General features: G+C 45.2%; 2 protein-coding genes across 4 annotated transcripts; both read left to right on the top strand.

Moving 5' to 3' along the window:
• The first annotated feature begins 1,476 nt into the window (after window positions 1-1,476).
• STMN1 (stathmin 1) lies at window positions 1,477-7,335 on the top strand. Of its 3 annotated transcripts, none has more exons than XM_073317703.2 (5): window positions 1,477-1,575; window positions 4,026-4,095; window positions 4,859-5,031; window positions 6,218-6,409; window positions 6,863-7,335. In XM_073317703.2, the coding sequence occupies exons 2-5, from the start codon at window positions 4,083-4,085 to the stop codon at window positions 6,929-6,931; spliced, it is 447 nt and encodes a 148-aa protein (XP_073173804.1). In that variant the 5' UTR covers window positions 1,477-1,575; window positions 4,026-4,082; the 3' UTR covers window positions 6,932-7,335. The 3 variants fall into 3 exon arrangements, with proteins under 3 accessions (XP_073173804.1, XP_073173806.1, XP_073173803.1); XM_073317705.2 differs by having other exon boundaries at window positions 1,531-1,593; XM_073317702.2 differs by lacking the exons at window positions 1,477-1,575; window positions 4,026-4,095 and having other exon boundaries at window positions 4,822-5,031.
• A 6,573-nt stretch (window positions 7,336-13,908) lies between these two features.
• PAQR7 (progestin and adipoQ receptor family member 7) lies at window positions 13,909-20,859 on the top strand. Its single transcript, XM_073317734.1, has 2 exons — window positions 13,909-14,054; window positions 18,374-20,859. Exon 2 carries the CDS (start codon window positions 18,417-18,419, stop codon window positions 19,473-19,475), a length of 1,059 nt encoding a protein of 352 aa, XP_073173835.1. The 5' UTR covers window positions 13,909-14,054; window positions 18,374-18,416; the 3' UTR covers window positions 19,476-20,859.

The following is a 20,859-nucleotide window of genomic DNA, read 5'->3' as shown; positions in this document are numbered from 1 at the left end:
CAGAACACAAATAGGGATGGTTCTTAAAGCAGCCTACATGAACGTAATTATAAAATAATCATTATGGATGAAGAAATCGGACTAGCTGGCTGGTGGCATGGCTGCAGGGGTTTCCAGTGTAACTGCACAAATCCAAGTGTACTGTATGTAACAAAAACCATCAATGAAGGCTGTATGCTGTTCTTTAACTGTATTGTACCCTGATAATATTTACCTCCTTCACAGGCATGTGTGGCTTAGGGGAAGCTTCAGCAAAGCACGTTGAGTCCTTTGGCTAAAAGATACTGTCGAAGTGCAAAGGATTTATCATATTATACTACCTCTTGGTACTTTTAGATTGTAAATGGTTTTGGGGGTGCATGTTTCACTCTGTATCAGAGGGGTAGCTGTGTTAGTCTGTATCCACAAAACCAACAAGGAATCTGGTGGCAGCTTACAGACTAATAGATTTATTTGGGCATAAGCTTTCCTGGGTAAAAACCCCACTTCTTCAGACTCCATGCATCGTGGCTTTGTTACCCATGAAAGCTTATGCCCAAATAAATCTGTTAGTCTTTAAGGTGCCACCAGACTCCTCCTTGCTTTTGTTTCCCTCTGATTTCTCTTTCCTATATTTCACTGGCATTGAAGTAACAGGTACATGTATGGCTTCCTACAAATGACAGCACATGTCATATAATAATTAGCCCTTTTGTGGCATCTCCCATGAAGGTTTCTCAAAGCATTTCACATACATTAGTGAATGAAGCTGGACTACTCCCCTCTGAATTAGGTATTCATTATCATAAATCCCAGCCCAACGGGCAAGGCACAAAAAGGGCACGTTGCTGTGCTGAGACCCCCTTTTCAATGGGTCAGAGCAGCCTCAGTTCCCACTGACTTCCCTGCTCCTCAGGCAGGCATCTGGTTGCAGCACCCCGGGGGGAAGCTGAGGTCTCTCAGCACCTTGTAGCCTTGATCTGGCCCTGCCCCGAGCTCTTTCCGCCTGAAAGATGGACAAAGCCCCAGACAGCCTGGGAGCCCCAGCGCTGGGCAGAGCCTTCCTGCTGCTGCCCTGCAAGGGCTGGGGCTCGCACGTGCCTGGGAATTTGGGGTCCTCCCGGGGCCAGTGGGTTTCGGGGGGCGCTGGGAGGGACGGAGCCTTGGCACAGCGTTAGCCCAGGCAGAGGCAGGGGTGGGAGCAGGAGACAAAGGGAGTCCCGTTATCCCCATTTCACACGTGGGGACGGTGAGGCCGAGGCGGGGGGCGCGTGCCGCAGCGCGTGGAGGAGCCGAGCGGGGGCAGACCCTGGCCTCCTGCCCCCAGCCCCCGCTGTCCCCAGCACCTTCACCCGCCGCGGGTCCGGCCCCGGCCCCCCCGCACTGGCCCCCCACGCCCTGTTTTGGGGACTACAGCTCCCACGATGCACCAGGCGCAGGGGGCACGCGAGCCCCCTCCCCCCCCGCTGGGCGACACGTGCCGCCGCTCTCGGCCAATGGGGGCGGGGCGGGGCTGGTCACGTGCCATTGTTTGGCGCTTTTGTGAGCAGCTGGTCGGTTAAGCGCTGAGTGTGGCCAGCCGCGCGGACGGAGCAGGTGGGCGAGCGGAGCGAGGTGCGGGGGAGGGGGAGACAGAACAGAGGGCGCCTAGCAGAGGCGCGGGGAAGCAGCGGGTCGGTGCCCGCGAGGGCGCCCACGAGGGCGGCGGTCGCGGGAGGGCCCCCCCCCCTCGGTGCGGATCGGCGCTGGAGGGGATGGTCGGGGTTAATGCGGGGGGAGGGGGGCGCTGTGTTCGCCACAGCGCGGAATTGGTCAGCCTCCGTCAGGGACCGCGGCCGCTTTGGGGCGAGGAGGCGGCGGCGGCTCCGCGCTTTCCCCGGGTGAAGGGAGCGGCCGGTCCCCCACAGCGGTGCCGCGGCGCAGAGGGAGCGGGGCTGACAAAGAGGACAGGGCTGCGGGAGACAATGAGCTGGGGGACGGGGCGGGGCGCGTCCCCTCCCTCCGCCTGGGGCTCCATTGTCCCCGCCGCCGTGTGGGCGGGGGGCCCGGGGCGGTTCCCGACGGAGGGGGAGAGGGGTGGGCTCAGGCAGCGGCGGTTGTCCCCGATCCCCTCCCTCCTCTGACAGGGCCCCGGCTTTGTTCGCGGGGAAGGGGGCGGTGCCCAGCCAGCTCGGCCGCCCTCGAGGCCTTAGCGGGGAGCGGGGCCGCCTCGCTGCGAGGTGAGGGGCGCGGAAGGGACCGAATCCGGCTCGCAGGGCAGGGGCCGAGCCGAGGGAGGCTCCCCGGAGGAAGGGGCTGCCGCCTGAGGGGCTTTGGCGCGCGAAAGGCGGGGGCCCGTGTCAGGTGAAACGGGCGGGAGGGGTGGCTGGGGAGGGGGTACCCAGGTGCCCGGATGTTACAGTTAGCGCCGCCCCCTCCCCTTAGCCCCTGCGCGCGCTCTCCAGCGGTTTGAATTCGGTGCTGCTCGAAACGCGCGTGCCGAGGGAGGGGCTTCAAGAGAGCTCGCTTCTGAGTGGCTATGTGGGGCATCTGCCTGCCCCGTCCGGGGCATCTCATTGGGCCAATTAGGGAGCCGGTCCTGGCCCCGCCCCATGAGCTATAGCCTGTCCCAAGCACTGTCTGGAGATTACTCTACCTGGGGGGTCAGCTCTTCACTCTGCCCCCCACAGCCCCGCTTACCCACAATAGCCAGACTGTTCTACCATTACTCTTCCAGAGCCCCATCCGTCTGTTCTGCCTCCAAAGGGGGCGCCCCTCCCTACTATTCCAGGCTTACAGTCCTTGCCCCTCTGTAGCTATTGTTCTGGTTCTAATCTTTGCTATTTAACAATCCAGCTGTTCATAGTTGTCTCGCTTACCTCAACTAGCAGTCATGCTTTTGTGGTTTTGCAATGATCTCTGCTCTTATTTTAGTGAGGCTGTCATAATCTGGCATTAAGGAAAATGGTTCAGCTGTCTATCTTTAAAAGTGCAGAGTATCATGTAGTGCTTTTCATCTAATGGCTTCTAAATAACCATTCTAAACAGAGTCAACATCAGTGGGACTGTACCCATTTTTGTACATGAGTAAATGGAGGCACTTGTAGCTGGCCTGTATCTATTGGATCCTCTGGATAGAATGCAGGACTGGAACTCAAATCTGAGTTTTCTATTCCTGGCTCTGTTACTGCACTGCTGGGTCCTTGGGTAAGTCAGTTCCCCCTCTGTGCCTCCTCTTCCCCATTAAAATGGGGATAATGATGCGAATACGGACTAACACGGCTGCTACTCTGAAACTGATAATGATACTGTTCACCTTTGTAAAGTGCTTTGAGATCGATGGGTGGAAAATGACCCTAAGAGCTAAGTGTTACAAAATGGTTATGCTCCAAGCATGCTGTATAATGTGGCTTGGTGTCTCTTCAGTAGATGGGTATCAGTCATAGCGTAAAAACAAGGGAAATTTGATCCTATTCGCACAAGAACAACCAAACTTAAAGTATCTTGAGAGACAGCTGTCTAATGACTAGTTGTCTCATTGTAGTCTTAAATATGGTGTTGACTAAGCCTAAATTGTCACTGCAATTCTCTGAAACTTGGAATAGGCTGCAGTCCTGAATCTACTTCCTTTGGACTATAGTGCCACCCCTGAAATTTAAAATCTATTACTTTCCTCAGTTTATGAAATGACTTAATCTTTGGTGGAAAAAAGCAGGATTAGTAGCCCTTTGTGGGGACAGAGAAATTATTGGACTAAACACTTACTTTGTGGCACTTGCAATTTAGAAGTGCAAACAAGGTCCGAAAATATTCGGATCAACTGGGCCTAGAGGCACTGAAATAGCAGAAACTTCTCCAACTGTCTAGATTGGCCACAAACTCTTAAATCATAGGGTTAGAAGGGACCGCAAGGTCATCCGGTTGTAGTAATTAATGCCTCTTCAGTATTCTCTTATTGTAACACACAGTGATTTTTGATTGGTGTTGCATTCTGCTGTGTAAAACAATTTTTTTAACTCTTATGGTTGTCTACTCAAAGAATTAATGACTATTTATTAATTACTTAGGGGTTCCACTGATTGGAGTCTTTCCAGAGCACATTTCTGGTGTCTACCTTCTTAGTCATGGCTTCTTCTGGTATGTAATGTGTTAAGAACACTTTATGGAATATTCCTGTATTGTATCTTCTCAATCACTTGTAAATGTTTTGAATAAATGGGAAGTTCCTTCACTACCCTAATTTTGATGTTAAATAAGCAGTAAGCAAAGTACTATTTTACTGTCTCTTAATGCAGGGGTTAGAAAACTTTAAATTAAATGCATGTGAAAACACACAAAGCTTTGTCTGCTAACAGATAGCATTAGATTAACTGAAAGCCATCTGGTATGGTTGATGAAAGTGACTATAAAATGTGCATGTGATGCCCTAAATCCTATAAGAAGACAAAGTCAGTTCTGCAGGAGATTAGAAGCCATTTGTGCTCTGTCCTGAGAAACATAGTCTGAAGTTCTGGAAGAAAGGCTGGCCTGCTGGCTAAAGGGCGTTGGAAGACCAGGGTTCAATGCCTGGCTTTACCACAGCTTTCTGTGAGACCTTGGGCAAGTTATTTAATCTTGGTCCTTTAGTTCTCCATCTATAAAGTGGGGATACTTGCCTATCTAACTAGGATGTTGAGGATAAATTAATGTGTAAAGATGCACAGATACTGTTGTGGCTATGTGACTTAAGAAACAAATGTATTGTTGGCTTATGCGGCTGCTTTAAATAGGCTAATCTGCTCATTTTAAACTCTGTCTTCATTAAACAGCTGTGTTATCTAAGTCTAAGAATCATGTGTAATGAACCAAAGTCAACACTTAAGTTGGCTCCAAGTACCGATGTGTCTTGTCATTCTCTTAGATATTCAGGTGAAGGAGCTGGAAAAGCGTGCATCTGGGCAGGCATTTGAGCTGATACTTAGTCCTCCTTCAAAAGAAGCAGTCCCAGAATTTCCCCTCTCCCCTCCAAAGAAGAAGGATCTTTCACTGGAAGAAATTCAGAAAAAGTTGGAAGCTGCAGAAGAGAGACGTAAGGTAAATCCAAAGTAACAGTAGCTTAAAAGGCCAGTCAGGTAAAGCTCACTTTTAAAAAAACCAACAAAAACCCCTTTCTGATAAATCTAATATTGCAGGACTTTCAGTCTTAATATAGGTTTCAGAGTAACAGCCGTGTTAGTCTGTATTTGCAAAAAGAAAAGGAGTACTTGTGGCACCTTAGAGACTAACCAATTTATTTGAGCATAAGCTTTAGTGAGCTACAGCTCACTTCATCAGATTCATCCAATGAAGTGAGCTGTAGCTCACGAAAGCTTATGCTCAAATAAATTGGTTAGTCTCTAAGGTGCCACAAGTACTCCTTTTCTTTTAGTCTTAATATAGGCACTTGTTAGTTTGGACAACCAGCTAGCTACTCACATGCTAGCATAGCGCTGCAAAAGAGCAGGAGATTGTTTGCTTGTTAAATGGCTTGCAGTAGAATTTCTAAAGCTCTTACTCATTTGTATCAAATATATCTGCAAGACCTGAACTTCATTCCCAAAGTGACCCTTCAAGAGGTTGCCCCAAACACGGGGGTAGTGGGACATACAATAGGGAGAGAGACTGCTACTCTGTGATCTCCTAAAGTTTACTGAAAGGTTGTCTTCCTTCTAATTCTTCCTCCTACCTCTTACTTCATGGGGAAAGTCTTGGACTCCTCCCAGAAAAATCTGGCTATTGGTAAATCTCCGAAACACTCCTAATACAAAGTCCATGGTTGAAAGTTGGACTAGACATGGCACCTGCTGTTGAGACATGGCTTCAAATTCCTAATTATTATAAATAGGAGGGCCACAAATGTGAAGGCTTTTTAACATAAACGTAATATTTGAGTTGCATAGTCTCTAGTGTCTATGGCTTCATGTTAAGACGTACGGTGACTGGAGGAGGATAGAATCATCCAGAAAACTTGGCAGCAATGTACCCTTTTTCTTTCAGAAGCTATCTAGTTTACTAGATTCTTATACTTAACTGCAAGAACTTATTTTCTTGTGTACTCAACTATGATGGAATCTGGGCAAGTAGAGAAGGAAGGCATTGGGGATTTGTGCCTGATGTGTTAAGACTACAGTCACAAATGAAATCGGCAGTAGAAAATGTTGTCTCCAATGTAGACAAATTAGGTACCTTGCTATATAGTTCATCTGTCTTGTGTCTAAACATACGTGGTCTATCTTGTTAGTCTCATGAAGCAGAAGTCTTGAAGCAATTAGCTGAGAAACGAGAGCATGAAAAAGAAGTGCTTCAGAAAGCAATTGAAGAAAATAATAACTTCAGCAAAATGGCAGAAGAGAAGCTGACCCACAAAATGGAAGCTAACAAAGAAAACAGAGAGGCACAAATGGCTGCTAAACTGGAGCGCTTGAGGGAGAAAGTAGGTGTCGAGTTCTAATTCCCACTTGGGAAGAACTCTTGTATGTTCTTTTCTATGCTCACTAGCTAAACATAACCTACTAATGGCAGAGTGGGGTAATTCTCTAATTAGATATCTGGAGGTCTGGGGGGTATCTTTTGGTCAGTCTCCACACTAAAGAGGATTATATATCTTATTAAATCCCCAAAAGACGTATAGTAATTCTCTTGGGAAGAGGGACTGGAGGGAATTTTCATGCACTTTAAAAAAGGAAGTAAGAAGTCACTGATCTTCAAAACTTTCAGTGGCGTATGCTACAATTCACCCTGTCATTTGGGGATCAGGTGTGAAGGTGGAATCAGAAGATTTGGCAGCTGAAGTGTAGACCTGAGTGCTGCTACAAACTTAGAGTCTTGGTTTCTTTAGTAGACTAATTCAAACAACTAATTGCTCAATCACCTTTGCTTTCTTCAGGACAAGCATATTGAAGAAGTACGAAAGAACAAAGAAGGCAAAGAACCTGGTGAGAACGAAACTGACTGACCTTCATTCTGGAAAATGACTCTCCCCCTCCCCTAAATATCCAAAGACTGTATTGGCCAGTGGGTTTTTTTTGTTGAATTTCTAGAAAACTGATGTAGAGCTGTATAGTTAGATCCAAACTGTACACTTGCTTTGGGGACTAAAGGGGAGATCTTACATGTTTCACTTTTTCTAAAGTGTTGTCTTTCCAGTGTAGCTATCTTGTTGCATCCTTTTCTACTCCAGTGAGCTTGCTACTGGGCTGATGGCTAGTACTGTATAAGCTCTGTAAGACTTGTTTGTGAAAGGAATATGTAGTATACTATTCCATGCTGAATATCTGTTACACTTCAAAATCTGACTGTCCCAGTCTTATAAGATACTACTGTAACTGAGTGACTTAATAAAGCTGCACAGTGCTATTATCACAAGTGAATTATTTCTGGAACTAATATGACAATACATTTTAAAAAATCCAACTTTTATAGATGACTGTGTCTAAAACAGACTGTCTTTAACATTAGAAAGAAAAGCCTGAAGCAGCACTCTTTCTTACACCCAGCTACTGGATATACTGTATAGCATCCTTTTTCCCTAGAGCAGTCTTCATTGTTTTAATCTTACAATAAGAGCTTTGTTGTGGCACCTCAGCAGTTGTCAGCTGTTACGGTTCTTGTTTAAACAATTCAGAACCACCTCCCTCGGGATGTTGACACTTCAACAAATAAATCCTTGTTACCACATGACTTATCTGACTTGTTATGTTAAAAACAACTTTTTCTGGAAACACTAAGTGAGCAATCCAAGTGTCACCATGCAGCTTGTTGGAGAGACTTCAGGGGAAATAGTGACTTCAAACTTGATGCAGTTCTTGCACTTCCCTAATCAAATGACAGAGGTTTAAATTTAAAAATGGGCATATTATCAAGACTTCCAGTACTTTCCATGTACATCAACTGTGGTACAGTGCAATCTACACCTATTACCAATTAAGAGGAGCTACACTTTGTGAGCAAAAAATAGCTTATTCTAACTCAAACAGTAGTTAGAGCTTAAGGGAGAGAGAGGAACACAACTCCCATCGCTGTCATTACAAAATAGTCCCCCAAAACTCTACTTCCTTAATTACTGTTATCATATGTTGTCCCTATTTAACTCAATTCATGCGAGTCTAACTGGAGACAGGCCATTATTTCACTTAATGTCACTCAACTCAGTAGCTTTCCTTCCAAAGTGAAAGACTCTAGAAGGAGTCTTGTAGACACTTATGAATGTATACTGCTAATTATGAGGAAAAGAAATAACTGCAAATTGCCCATGTAAGTAGCTATACGACCATAAAGTCTCCAACCTAGACATAGGTAGGATTCATTCTTAAAGTGAGCCCTGTTACTCAGACTTGTGTTATAATCTGTCCCAGAGAACTTTTCTAGCTAAATACAGGAGTACCCATTGAATGGCTTGACACCATATACACTTACCACTGAAGCTTGTAAGAGGCAAGGTACCAAACATGAGACAGCTCATGCCTGACTTCCAGAGGCACTGAGCACTAACAGCTCCCACTGACTTCATCTGGAATTTGGGATGGTCAGCACTGCTAAAACAGCTCTGAGGGCTCAAAATTGGACACCGTTTAATTTGTTGCTCTTATTGCAACAGTTACTTCACAATCCAGCTCCACTTCATGGGAATAAAAGTCCCAGGGCATCTGATGTCCTGAGGCTGGTGTGATGGCTGAGCCAGGCTTCTAGGGTTTTTAAATTACTGACCTGAATTCCAAGCTGCTCCTCCAGTTTTCTGGGGGCTGTTAATATGGAAGCCTTGTTTCTGCAGGTCCTTACATACCATGTGGAGTGTTTTTATTTGGTGTTCGTACAGTATCTAGAACAGTGAGACCCCTGGTCCGTGACTGGGGCTCCTCCTAGCTGCTACCTGTGTAATGACAGATCTGATCAGATCAAGAATCTATTCTGCATATTTAGTCCAAGTATCGTGGGGTGCTACTCCATCAAAGGGAGACAGGACAGAAGCAGAGGCAAAGTGACTTTTCTGAGATCACACAGCAGTGCCAATCAGAAATGAACCATAGATTTGGCAACTACCAGTCCAGTGCATCTCTCCTGAAATACACGGTGCTGCATTTAAACCATTCCTGTGAAAAAAGTCAGAGGCTCCCAAAGTATTCATCACATTGATTTTGTCTCACCTAGGGAAAAAGCCCAGCCCTGTCAGCACCCTAGTGCCATGCTGTGAAGAAGAGCACCACCCACTAAAACCTTGACATTATTCCTGTAGTAGGTTGCCAGATGGGCCCTGGAGCCCTGTCTAAAGATCTGGTCATGCCTAACCCAGATCCTGTTATATCCAAAAGGAACAACACAAAGGGGATATGGCTGAACTGGTCTCCTTCCATCTTTTTGAAGAAGGAGACTGGTGGAAGAAAAGGGTCTTAAAAGAAGGGTAATAAAGGAATTTGAGGAAGGAGGGACCCAGGAATTGCAAGGATGACACAGCAAGTGAGGGGAAAAGTGAAGTAATGGATTACAGGGAGAGATAGGATGGAACAGATAAGATGAGGCGAGAGAAAGGGAATAGACATCTGGAAAAAGTGAAAGGCTGGACAGCCTGTAAAGAGCACCAGGCTTTGTTAAAACAGACAAATTCAAGTTAGAATTCACAGTGAGGGTGACTGACCATGAGAACCAATTACAAAGGGAGGGTGCCTTCTCCATCTCTTGATGTCTTCAGCTCAAGATGCTGCCTGTCTGCAAGATATGCTTTAGCCAAACCCAAGTTACTGGGCTTATTACAGGTGTAACTGAAAATTAATTGCCTCTAGTATACAGGAGGTTATGCTAGATGATTTAATGCTCTCTTCTGGCCTTAACATCTATGAAACTACAAAGCTATATAATAATTCTTGGGTCCATATTAGAAGAATTGTGGCTTGGAAAGTGGGAAAAGGCTGTGAAACAAGGCTGTGATATGGTTTTTATTGGATTAACTATGAAAATTAATATAGCCAGTATTATAAAATCCCATGTTTTTTTATGCTGCCCTCATATTTTCAGTTTTCAATATACCACAGATTTTTGCAGTGATGATGTCCAACTACATCATAGAGATTGTCAGGGGACGCTAGACGTTTGGCATCTGAGTAGGGGATATTTGGGGTTGACGCCTTCACTGGTATGGATGACAATTTGGGATTGCAGAATAAACACATTAGCTGGATGTTTTTGCTATGTCATCTTTATGTTTTAGAGTTAACTCATTTCAGATGAACAGGCCAGTTCACACCTCTTTCAGGTATTGTTACAAATTATCTGCAGACTCTGGAAGATGTCACTGCATTGATATAGGCCCTAGGGCTTGTCTACACGGAGAAGCTATTGCAAAATAAGGTAGGATGTGAATTTAAAACATGATAGTTATTCCACACTAGTTCCAAACGTATACGCTCTTAGACAGGCTTGTCTAAACTGCAACGTTGTCAACAAAACTTTTGTCTTTCATGGGTACTTAAAAAAGCCCCCCTGCGAAAGATAAAAAGTTTTGCCGACATAAGTGGCAGTGTGAACGTGGCTTTGTCGGCAGGAGTGCTCTCCTGCCGACAAAGCTAACGCCGCTGGCGGGGCTGGAAGTATTTTGTCGGCAAAAGTGCCGACAAAATATCGACAGAGAGCATTCGCACACGCTGACTTTCAGTGACAAGCCTGACAAGTGTTGACACAGCCTTGTTGCTAAAAGCTGCGTAGTGTAGACAAGCCCTTATTCCACACTGAGTGATTTCTGCATATTTAGCTTATTGCACTTGCAAAGTGATTTAAGCTAAACTATATAAAGGCACTCACTGCAGAATAAGCATCCACATGGGGAGGTAGTACAAAATAGCTACTGCAGCCTATTTCCCTATGTAGATAAGCCTTTATTCTGTTCAAGTTTTCAGGGTTATGTTTGCAATAATGAGTGCTACAAAGACAATTTTTTTTAAAATGCAAGTTCAGATTCTGGAGCACAATTGTGCATCAAGGGGTGAATTCCATAGCCACCGAATCATGGATTACATAGGGGTTCTAGCTATGATTTAGAGAGCCCCAAATGGTCTGCAATCCAGTTGGAAAGATCTGTGTTCCTTTATAAATGGCTTTGACATACTTGCTATTGTTCCTACCGCTCAAGGACAGATGGCTGAGTATTCTTCATTGAGGATATTGCAGGAACCTTTTTTTGGCCATTTCCCTAGAGCAGTGGTTCTCAACCAGAGGTCTTCCAGGGGGTACATCAACTCATCTAGATATTTGCCTAGTTTATAAAAAGCACTGGCAAAATCAGTACAAACTAAAATTTGGTACAGACTATGACTTGTTTATACTGCTCTCTATACACTGAAATGTAAGTACAACATTTATATTCCAGTTGATTTATGACTATATGGTAACAATTGGAAAGCAATTTTTCAGTAATAGTGTGCTGGGACACTTTTGTATTTTTAGGTCTGATTTTGTAAGCAAGCAGTTTTTAAGTGAGGTTAAACTTGGGGGTATGTAAGACAAATCAGACTACTGAAAGGGGTACAGTAGCCTGGAAAGCTTGAGAATCACTGCCCTAGAGCCTGCATTTGGCAAGCTTCAGGTCAGAATGTAAGAATTACCTGTCTAGACTGGCTTTTGACTGACTTTTAGATTATTTTAAAGGTGACTTGTGAAGGGGGGAAAAAGGGGGTTGTATCTTGTTTTGCCTCTTTATGATGTATAAAGAAGACCTAGAAGGAGTTTTTTCCTAATAGAAATAGAAATCCAGGTTCTGTCTGCACTGGGTGAATCTTGTATGATTGGAGATCTGGTGAAATTATAAGTCTAGAGAGTGAAAGCTGAGCAAATGAGAAGGGAAGGAATTTTTAATTATACTTTTAAAGCATTTTTTTCAAACATAACACCTATTTAACTCCCAACCCTTCAAGGTAAGTTAAGGTGTTTCAGTGTAAAATACACATTCTCTGAGGCATGAAATACATTTTCTGCCAACCCCAGAGAAGACGAGACTTGACATTCCTGATACTTCCAAAGTCAAGAAACAGAAACTCAGCTCTTTATCCATCATAAAGAAGCAAAAAAAGATGCACAAGCCAAATTTTTAAAGATTCTCTGTGGGTCACTTTTCACATCCTCCATGACCTGCGTTTATTTTGAAGGTCTTGTGTTTTATTGATGGTTTTTAATGGTACCCAAATGCACTGGGTACTTCTAACACCCTGATCTTGCAGATACTGACAAATGTCAATAGTCACTAAAGTGTTTTTCATGGCAGAAACAGGTTGGGTATCGAGATGAAATGGTCTAAAATAAGGAGAGCTGAGAGGCCATTTGGGGATGAATTCAGATCAGAGATACAGCAGTCTGATTGCACTGATCCCTGTCTCCTGTTCGATAAAACTGACACCAAACCACGAAGAATCAGAAGACAAAACAATAGAAGAACCTTTGTCAACTCCTGTGTCACCTGAAGTTTCTTCTCTAACATTAGTGAGTTAAACCTCACAACCCACTTGTGTGATATTACTGAGCCTATTTTATAGATGGAATGCCTGGTAATATGGGTACAAATAGCACTGTGTCATGAAAATAGCAGGGAATTTGCAGGAAAGTGCTATGCTGAGATTCACATCATAGAGCTATATTTTATTGAGGAACCGGTGCAGAAAGGCAGGTGTCCCTGGGAATGGGCCTATTTAAATCTTGATCTGAAGCTACACCAGTGTGATTGGATGTTGATCGCCGTGTAAAGATAATGGTCATATATTTGAATCAATAAATATTTTAAAACCCAGTGAAAAGAGTTTGCACAACATACTGGGCTCCAGAAAAGCCACCACTGTAACATGATAGCTCAGCTGGGCTGGGAAATGTGGGAAGATTGCCAAGGTTTTCAGAAGGATCCAGACGGGTTGCCATTGGAGAGGGTGTGAGAAGTGTGTGTTCATGTGGAAGGCAGGTGCCCCTCACTAGACTTTGGAGCTGCCTGCTTGAAAACAAAGAGGTGTCAATAGAGCGACCTAAGCAGTAATAATGCAATGGTCACTTCGTTTTCATGTTTTGGAGGGGTAGCCGTGTTAGTCTGTATCAGGAAAAACAATGAGGGGTCCTTATGGCACCTTAGAGACTAACAAATTTATTTGGGCATAAACTTTCCGGGCTAGAACCCACTTCATCGGATGCATGGAGTGGAAATTACAGTAGCAGGTATAAATACACAGCACATGAAAAGATGGCAGTTGCCTTACCAAGTGGGATGTCAGTCTAAGGAGGCAATTCAATTAACAGTAGGAGAGCAAGGCAGGAAAAATCCTACTGTTAACTGAATTATTTCATTAGACTGACCTCCCACTTGGTAAGGCAACTCCCAACTTTTCATGTGCTGTGTATTTATACCTTCTACTGTATTTTCCACTCCATGCATCTGTTGAAGTGGGTTCTAGCCCGGAAAGTTTATGCCCAAATAAATTTGTTAGTCTCTAAGGTGCCACAAGGACCCCTCATTGTTTTTTCGTTTTCATGCAGAAAATACAGGCTGATGGAGCTGCTAGCCATGGGCAGAGGGGAAAGTTCAAGGATCTTAAATCCTCTCCCCATCCTGCAAAATGTAAATACTCTGAATTCTAGAAATGCCCCTAATCCCCCACGCCTGATCAAGGCAGATTTTGGACAGGGTCACCCTGAGGCCGGGATTAAAGCTGCTGGTTTTAAAATAACTTCTTAGGGAAATTAATGTCCCAGCAAGAAAAGGGAGAGCTGCAGGGGTCGGCTCTTCCCCGCAACCCCCCCTCCACCCTCAGCTCCCGGCATCTCCCTCTCTTTGCTGCCCCATTGCGCCCCCGCAGCAGGCTGCCCCAGCGGCAGGTCTCCGCGGCCTCCAGATGGCGCAGCTCCCTCGCTGCAGCTCCTCGGCCCCCGGGTTGCAGCGGCGCAGGCGTCTCTGCCAGCTGGGTGGGGCAGGGAAGCAGATGACGGCCGCTGCAGAGGGGCGGCCCGGCCGGACTGGGGATCGCCTCCCTCCCCTCTGTCTCCCAGGTGCCACTGGGACCAGGGTGGGGCAGAGCCAGGAGCATCGGACAGGGGCCGAGGGAATTCGAGCTTCGCAGGTACCTGAGCGGGACAAGGGAGGGACTGAGCTGTTTGGGGGTGCCAGGAGCGCACGATTCTGGGGACCCCTGAGAACTAGGAGTAGCCTAGGTACTCCCTTGCGCCGGGCACCTCTGAGATCCTTGTTTGCTTGGGGAGCCAGTATACGGGGTACTTCCCTAACACTACGAACCTCTGAGATCCCCATAGCCTTTAAGCCTAATACCAAGGATCTCTAGGGGACACCCTGGGGCATCCTTCACGGCAGGAATCTGCAGGGGACCCCAATACTTAAAAACTTAGGGCACTAGAAAATGGGGTACCCTGCGTGGAAACCCTAATAGCTACAGATCTCTCGGGTACCTGGAGACTGATGGGGAGCCCTGGTACTGCATACTCCTGGGGGGACCCTAATCCTATAGATCCTAATATTAGGAAATTCTCAGAAACCCTAGTACCCTGAGCCTTTTGGGGGCCCCTAATATATGGCACATCAAGGGACCCTGGTATCTGGAGGCTAGAGTTTGCTCTCAGTTATGTGGCTGAATGCCTATTGACTTGAGTGGAGCTATCCTGGATTTACACTGGCAGAATTTGGTCCTTGAGCTTTAGGGGAGTCTGCTACCTGTACATAGCTGGGTCCTGCTGATGCAGTCCCAGCAACCAAGTCCAAAAAAATCACAGCTCTGTTTTGGATCAGTTTCTGCCTGTCTGAGGAAAGTTTTTCAGAACTTTGAGAAATAAGATAAAAATTCAATTGAGGTGAAATTGATCCCTACAGGGCACACTGAGTTTAATCCAGCAATTGAAGTGAGTTTTGCTGATCCTGCCCCAGTTTAAAAGAAACCACATAGTGACTGACATTTAAAATATACCAAATTTTATTTATGCTTTTAACAGGATGTTTACGTTTGTACACAAGCAAATACACATGTAAACATTTAGGGCCAGATGCTGCAAACTTCACATTAAGTAGCACTCTATGAGACTTCCGATGTAAGTGCTACTCAACATGAGTCAGGGATACCTTGTGGGAGAGTTAGTTTATGGCACTGGAGATGCCTGGGTATTTGGTGCAGTACTGTTAAAATCTAGTTAGGTACGTAGATGTTCTTGATTCAGAGTGTAAATGAGACTAGTATTTTCCTAGGTACTGTACAGGGCCCTTATTGTTTCTTTGCTCCCACTATGTTGTAAGGAAGTTCACTAGTGAAAGATTAGTGCTGCTCAAACCAGTCTCGGGGCTGCCTGATTTAAGCTGTTTTCTGTTTCCTATTTTCTGTTTTGTTTGGCCACATGGAAGGTCACTCTGTGAATGATATATTTCCTTGCTACTGTTAAGACTCTGAATCAGAGGTGGTGCTAACCTACAGGAATATTTTTGGGTCCCTTTTCACCACCCCCACTAAAAATACTATGTGCATTATTTCCACAAACCAAAAAATATACCAACACATACTCATACACTTGTGGTAACAAGTCCACGTTAAGGGTACTTTGGGTGTAATACTAAATCAGGGAACGCTTGAGCTGCTGGGGGCCTAAGTAAATACTTAGTCTGCTTATGCCTAGCAAGCTTATCACTGCTTCAAATGCATATTTCTCTATTGCCTTGTAGATTCTGGAGCAGTGTCTCCTAAAATGTAGCAAACTGGGGCCTTAGCTTTACTGGGCATTTTCTCCGATTCCAACAATTGATGAACCAACCACCCATCCACCAATATAGCTCGGAGCTGGATAAGCACCGCCCATGCAAATCGTGGCTTTCCTTGTCTCCACCTGGGGTTTGCACTGGTGTGCAGCTATGCTGACAGCAGGAATCAGGACATATTCTCAGTGCAGACGAGGCTTGAGGTTTTTACCAAACCATGGAAGATTTTCTATCACTTAATGTATGTGACCAACAATGTGTTTGAGTCAGGAACCACGTGTGCAGCTGCCTTCTTGCCCATGCCTTCCCCAGCAGGGATCAGGATGGTTTCTGTTCTTTTTGTTGAGGATTAGTTGGAGTGTAGAAGAAGTTGGTGATTACTTTCCATTGTCACCCTCCCCATTCTGGTGATTCCCATCAGGAGGAGAAGAGGGTGGCAGGAGCAATTTGGAGGCTGCCTCCCAAAGAGTTTTCTGTCTCGTACCCTGGAATTCTTTTATATAATGTGATTTCAGCACTAATCAGAGCTGCACAGAACAGGAAATATTATTTTGTCCTCAAGCCTATTTTTTTCAATATCACAGTGTGTTCTAGTGGTCCCAACCACGAGTTGGATCTCATTGTGCTAATTGCTGTACAAACCTAGAATAACAGTCCTTGCATCAAGGATTTTACAATCTAAATAATCTTCTAGACAGACAGTGGGGGAAAGGGATGCAGTGTAGAAGCAGAGCACTAAGCAATCTTTTTGTCTGAATGCGTGTGGTTCATCTTCAGATATCAGCACGGGGGGGGGCATGTATCTGCTCTGTCTATTTTGATATAGAGGTAATGATAGCAGGTCGTTAATAATAATAATTAATAATAAATAATGCCCCTAACCTTGTCTAAGGGTACATTTACCCTGTGACAAAAGACCTGTGTCATGGCCACAGCTGGCCCAGGTCAGCTGACAGGGCTCAGGCTGAGAGGCTATAAAATTGCAGTGTAGATGTTCAGGCTCAAGCCTAGGCTCTGAGACCCCCAAGAGTGAGGAGGGTCTTAGAGCCAGGGGTCCAGCAAGAGCCCAAATGTCTATACTGCAGTTTTTAGTCAGCTGTCCTGGGTTTAGGGTTGCCAGCCCTCCAGGATTGTCCTGAAGTCTCAGGGGATTAATCTTTAATTATAAATAATGTCATGTGATGAAAACTCCAGGAATTCATCCAACCAAAGTTGGCAACCCTATTGGGCTAGGAGATTCGGTGCTGTGTGTTTTTTATCACAGTGTAGCTGTACCCTGAGCTGTTCCAATGGCTTTGTCATAAATATAAAGGGAAGGGTAAACACCTTTAAAATCCCTCCTGGCTAGAGGAAAAACCCTTTCACCTGTAAAGGGTTAATAAGCTAGGATAACCTTGCTGGCATCTGACCACAATGACCAATGAGGAGACAAGATACTTTCAAAGCTGGAGTGGGGGAGAAACAAAGGGTCTGGGTCTGTCTGTGTGATACTTTTGCTGGGGACAGCACAGGAATGGAGTCTTAGAACTTAGTAAGTAATCTAGCAAGATATGCGTTAGATTCTGTTTGTTTAAATGGCTGATAAAATAAGCTGTGCTGAATGGAATGGATATTCCTGTTTTTGTGTCTTTTTGTAACTTAAGGTTTTGCCTAGAGGGATTCTCTATGTTTTGAATCTGATTACCCTGTAAGGTATCTACCATCCTGATTTTACAGAGATGATTCTTTTTTACTTTTTCTTCTATTAAAATTCTTCTTTTAAGAAACTGAATGCTCTTTTCATTGTTCTTAAGATCCAAGGGTTTGGGTCTGTGGTCACCTATGCAAATTGGTGAGGATTTTTATCAAACCTTCCCCAGAAAAAGGGGGTAAGATTTGGGAGGATTTTGGGGGGAAAGACGTTTCCAGATGAACTCTTTCCTAATAATAATAATATCGGTGTTAGATGTTTGGTGGTGGCAGCGAAAGTCCAAGGGCAAAGGGTAAAATAGTTTGTACCTTGGGGAAGTTTTAACCTAAGCTGGTAAAAGTAAGCTTAGGAGGTTTTCATGCAGGTCCCCACATCTGTACACTAGCGTTCAGAGTGGGGAAGGAACCTTGACAGGGTTCATGTCTGAAATGTAAGAGTTAATCTAAAGCGCCCAGTTGCACAGAGCCTGGAATGGGGTTTGAACTTTGTGTTTAAACAAGGCTTTAGCAAATAGAGTTAGGGTAAACACATTTAAAAAAAAACCAAGAACGTTCTAGCCTAGAACAGGGTCGTCTTAATACACTTCCAAGGCCAGTGTGAATGTGGTAAAAGGAGCCCAAAAGTTTGGTTTTTGTCTCTTCAGAGACAGTAGTTTCTGAGTAGAATGCAACTACATAACAGTTTGCTCCCACAGAATGTGTTAGGGAATCTAAATGATGTGTTTAGAGTATTTGTGTTTTGTAACCCCTGCTCCAATGGGGTCAAACTTGCTTGTGACCTCTAGGCCCTGCTGTAATACAAATAATAGTGTTTAAACCCAAATCAAAAAACCCTCCATGCTACTTTTCATTCTTCATTTATTGTAAATGTCGGGAGACCATTATCTCTGATAAGCAGATCTACCAAGATTTAAAAACAAACAAATGAACCCTACATGTTGATCCCCAGTAATGCTGCTTTTAAAACTAACTAAACTTTCCTTTCTTCTCTTCATGAAGGTTCGCTTGCTTGGCAGCAATTGAGTGTACTGGTCTCCTTGTCATGGCAACCATTGTCCCGGAAAAACTTACTCGCCTTTTCATTAATGTGCAGCAGCTTTGGCAGGTCCCCAGGCTGCTGGAAACGGCATTCCCCTCGCCTCCCTGCACCGTGGGTACCTCAGATGTGCCTAAGGTCTTCTGGAAACCCTACATTCACACCGGCTACAGACCCCTCAACCGGACCTGGAAGTATTACTTCTTGACGCTTTTCCAGCCGCACAACGAAGCTGTCAACGTCTGGACTCACCTCGTGGCTGCACTAATCCTGCTGTTGAGGTTCCAGCGTCTTTCCCAGACAGTGGATTTTGTGAGCGATCCTCATGCCCATCCCCTGTTCATCATTGCCATTGCTTCTATCACCTACCTAACCTTCAGCACCCTGGCTCACCTCCTCCAAGCCAAATCAGAGGTCTGGCATTATAGCTTCTTTTTCATGGACTATGTGGGAGTAGCCATTTACCAGTACAGCAGTGCCTTGGTGCATTACTACTATGCCATTGAGCCAGACTGGCATGCAAGGATCATGGGGTTTTACATGCCGGGGGCTGCTTTGCTAGCTTGGTTATCGTGTGCAGGTTCCTGTTATGCTAAATATAGATACCATCAGCTTCCCCGCCATCTGAGCAGGGTGTGTCAGGAAATGCCCTTGGGCCTGGCGTATGCTCTAGACATTAGCCCAGTAATTCACCGGCTCTACACTGTTCAGCCCTCCGAGCAGGCAGATCCAGCCCTTTTATACCACAAATGCCAGGTGCTGTTTTTCCTTATCGGTGCTTTTTTCTTCTCGTACCCTTATCCAGAGAAATGGTTTCCAGGGAAATGTCATTTCTTTGGGCAGGGGCATCAGATCTTCCACGTGTTTCTGGTGCTGTGCACCCTAGCCCAGGTGCAGGCGGTGGCTCTGGACTATGAGTCAAGGAGGGAGATCTACACCAGTCTGCACGGTAACCAGACTCGCAATTTCTCTGCCCTGTGCTTCTTCACCGTAGCCTGCTGCCTCCTCACTGCCGCTTACATGACCAGCAAAGTGAAGTGCAAACTGAATTGCAAAGGAGAATGAAAGCTGTGGAGAGGAAGCTCCTGATCTTTCCCATCCTGGCTGTTTGAGGGGATGCCACCATAACAATCTGGATTCAAATCTGGCTATGGACAAGTGTAAAGTGTGATGGAATGCTTGGAAATGTGCTATTGTTAAGTGATCTGCAAAGGGAAAATGCTGGAAGTTTGTGCTCTTTTGGATTTTTTATGATGGATAAAGAAGACCTGGAAAGGTGTATGTGTGTATAAGTGTTAAACCGGTTTCTTTTTCTGCTGATTTTCTGCCTTCGAAATTCCGGTGCTGTCTTTAAAAGACCTCAATGAAGAGGGAGTAACGCTCTCTTTGCTAAATATGCAGCCCGCTGCCCCGACATCTAAGGGCTGAGAAAGCTGACTTGCACAACTGAGATCTAGGTCTAGCAAAACCAGGAGTGGTCAATTCTAATATTTCTCAGGCAGAAGTTAAGACAGAAAAAACAAGTCCAGCTTGTCTTTACATGTCGCAAAGCAAAGCAAACAAGGGGACAAGACAGACATTTTTTTTCTATTCAGGTCACTTTATATAGCACAGGAACTTTACACGGCACTTTACACACAGAGAAAGACATGTGGCCTGCCCTTATAATCTAAATAAGACAAGATACACTGAAGACAAGGCCCTATCAGGAGGGGGGAGGAGGTTATCAGTGATGAAGAGGAGAAGGGAGGAAGGATAGCTGGAAGAAATGGGTTTCTAGGCGGGATCTGAAGGAGGAGAGAGGCCAGTAGGCCACTGAGAAGAGGGAAATTTTGTCTTTACTGCCCCTGTACCCCTAAAAGTTCCCTCTGTTGCCACCACGGGTTCAGTTCCATTGCAGGTAGCAATAATGAGAATCCCTGGTGTTTTAACCACCGTGTCTTGCAGACCTGATCCGGGTGATAAAACCACTGGCAGCTAGTCTCTACTACAGCTGTCGGCACTGTCGTTACACCAGCATTGGCAAGAGTGGTAAAGAGAGACGCTCTCGTAAACGTAGCCAGAGTCCTGGACGTTCTAGAACAGGTTTGAAAGTCGCTGTGCTTGAACAAAAAGCTTCAGAGAGAAACCGCAGAACTAAAATTCATTTGCATATTTAACACCATTAATTTGGGCTTGAATAGGGACTGGGAATGGCTGGCTCTTTACAAAAGCAGCTTTGCCTCTCCTGGAATTGACACCTCCTCGTCCACTGTTGGGAGTGGACACCATCCACCCTGATCGAATTGGCCCTGTCAGCACTGGGTCTCCATTTGTGAGGTAACTCCCTTCTCTTCATGTGCCAGTATATTTATGTCTGCGTCTGTAATTTTCACTCCATGCATCTGAAGAAGTGGGGTTTTTACCCACAAAAGCTTATGCTCAAATAAATCTGTTAGTCTTTAAGGTG

This window comes from Lepidochelys kempii, chromosome 19 (genome assembly GCF_965140285.1).
Source record: "Lepidochelys kempii isolate rLepKem1 chromosome 19, rLepKem1.hap1, whole genome shotgun sequence".
Classification (NCBI taxonomy): domain Eukaryota; kingdom Metazoa; phylum Chordata; order Testudines; family Cheloniidae; genus Lepidochelys; species Lepidochelys kempii.
Note: the sequence above shows the minus strand (reverse complement) of the source record. Positions and strands in the feature narration are given on the sequence as shown.

What these genes read in the sequence shown, in the direction of transcription:
- STMN1 (XM_073317702.2), top strand. Translation starts at nt 4,837, where the DNA reads ATGTGTCTTGTCATTCTCTTAGATATTCAGGTGAAGGAGCTGGAAAAG. An exon ending in CTGCAGAAGAGAGACGTAAG is followed by an intron (nt 5,032 to 6,217) that starts GTAAATCCAAAG and finishes CTATCTTGTTAG; the next exon opens with TCTCATGAAGCAGAAGTCTT. An exon ending in TGGAGCGCTTGAGGGAGAAA is followed by an intron (nt 6,410 to 6,862) that starts GTAGGTGTCGAG and finishes TGCTTTCTTCAG; the next exon opens with GACAAGCATATTGAAGAAGT.
- PAQR7 (XM_073317734.1), top strand. Translation starts at nt 18,417, where the DNA reads ATGGCAACCATTGTCCCGGAAAAACTTACTCGCCTTTTCATTAATGTG.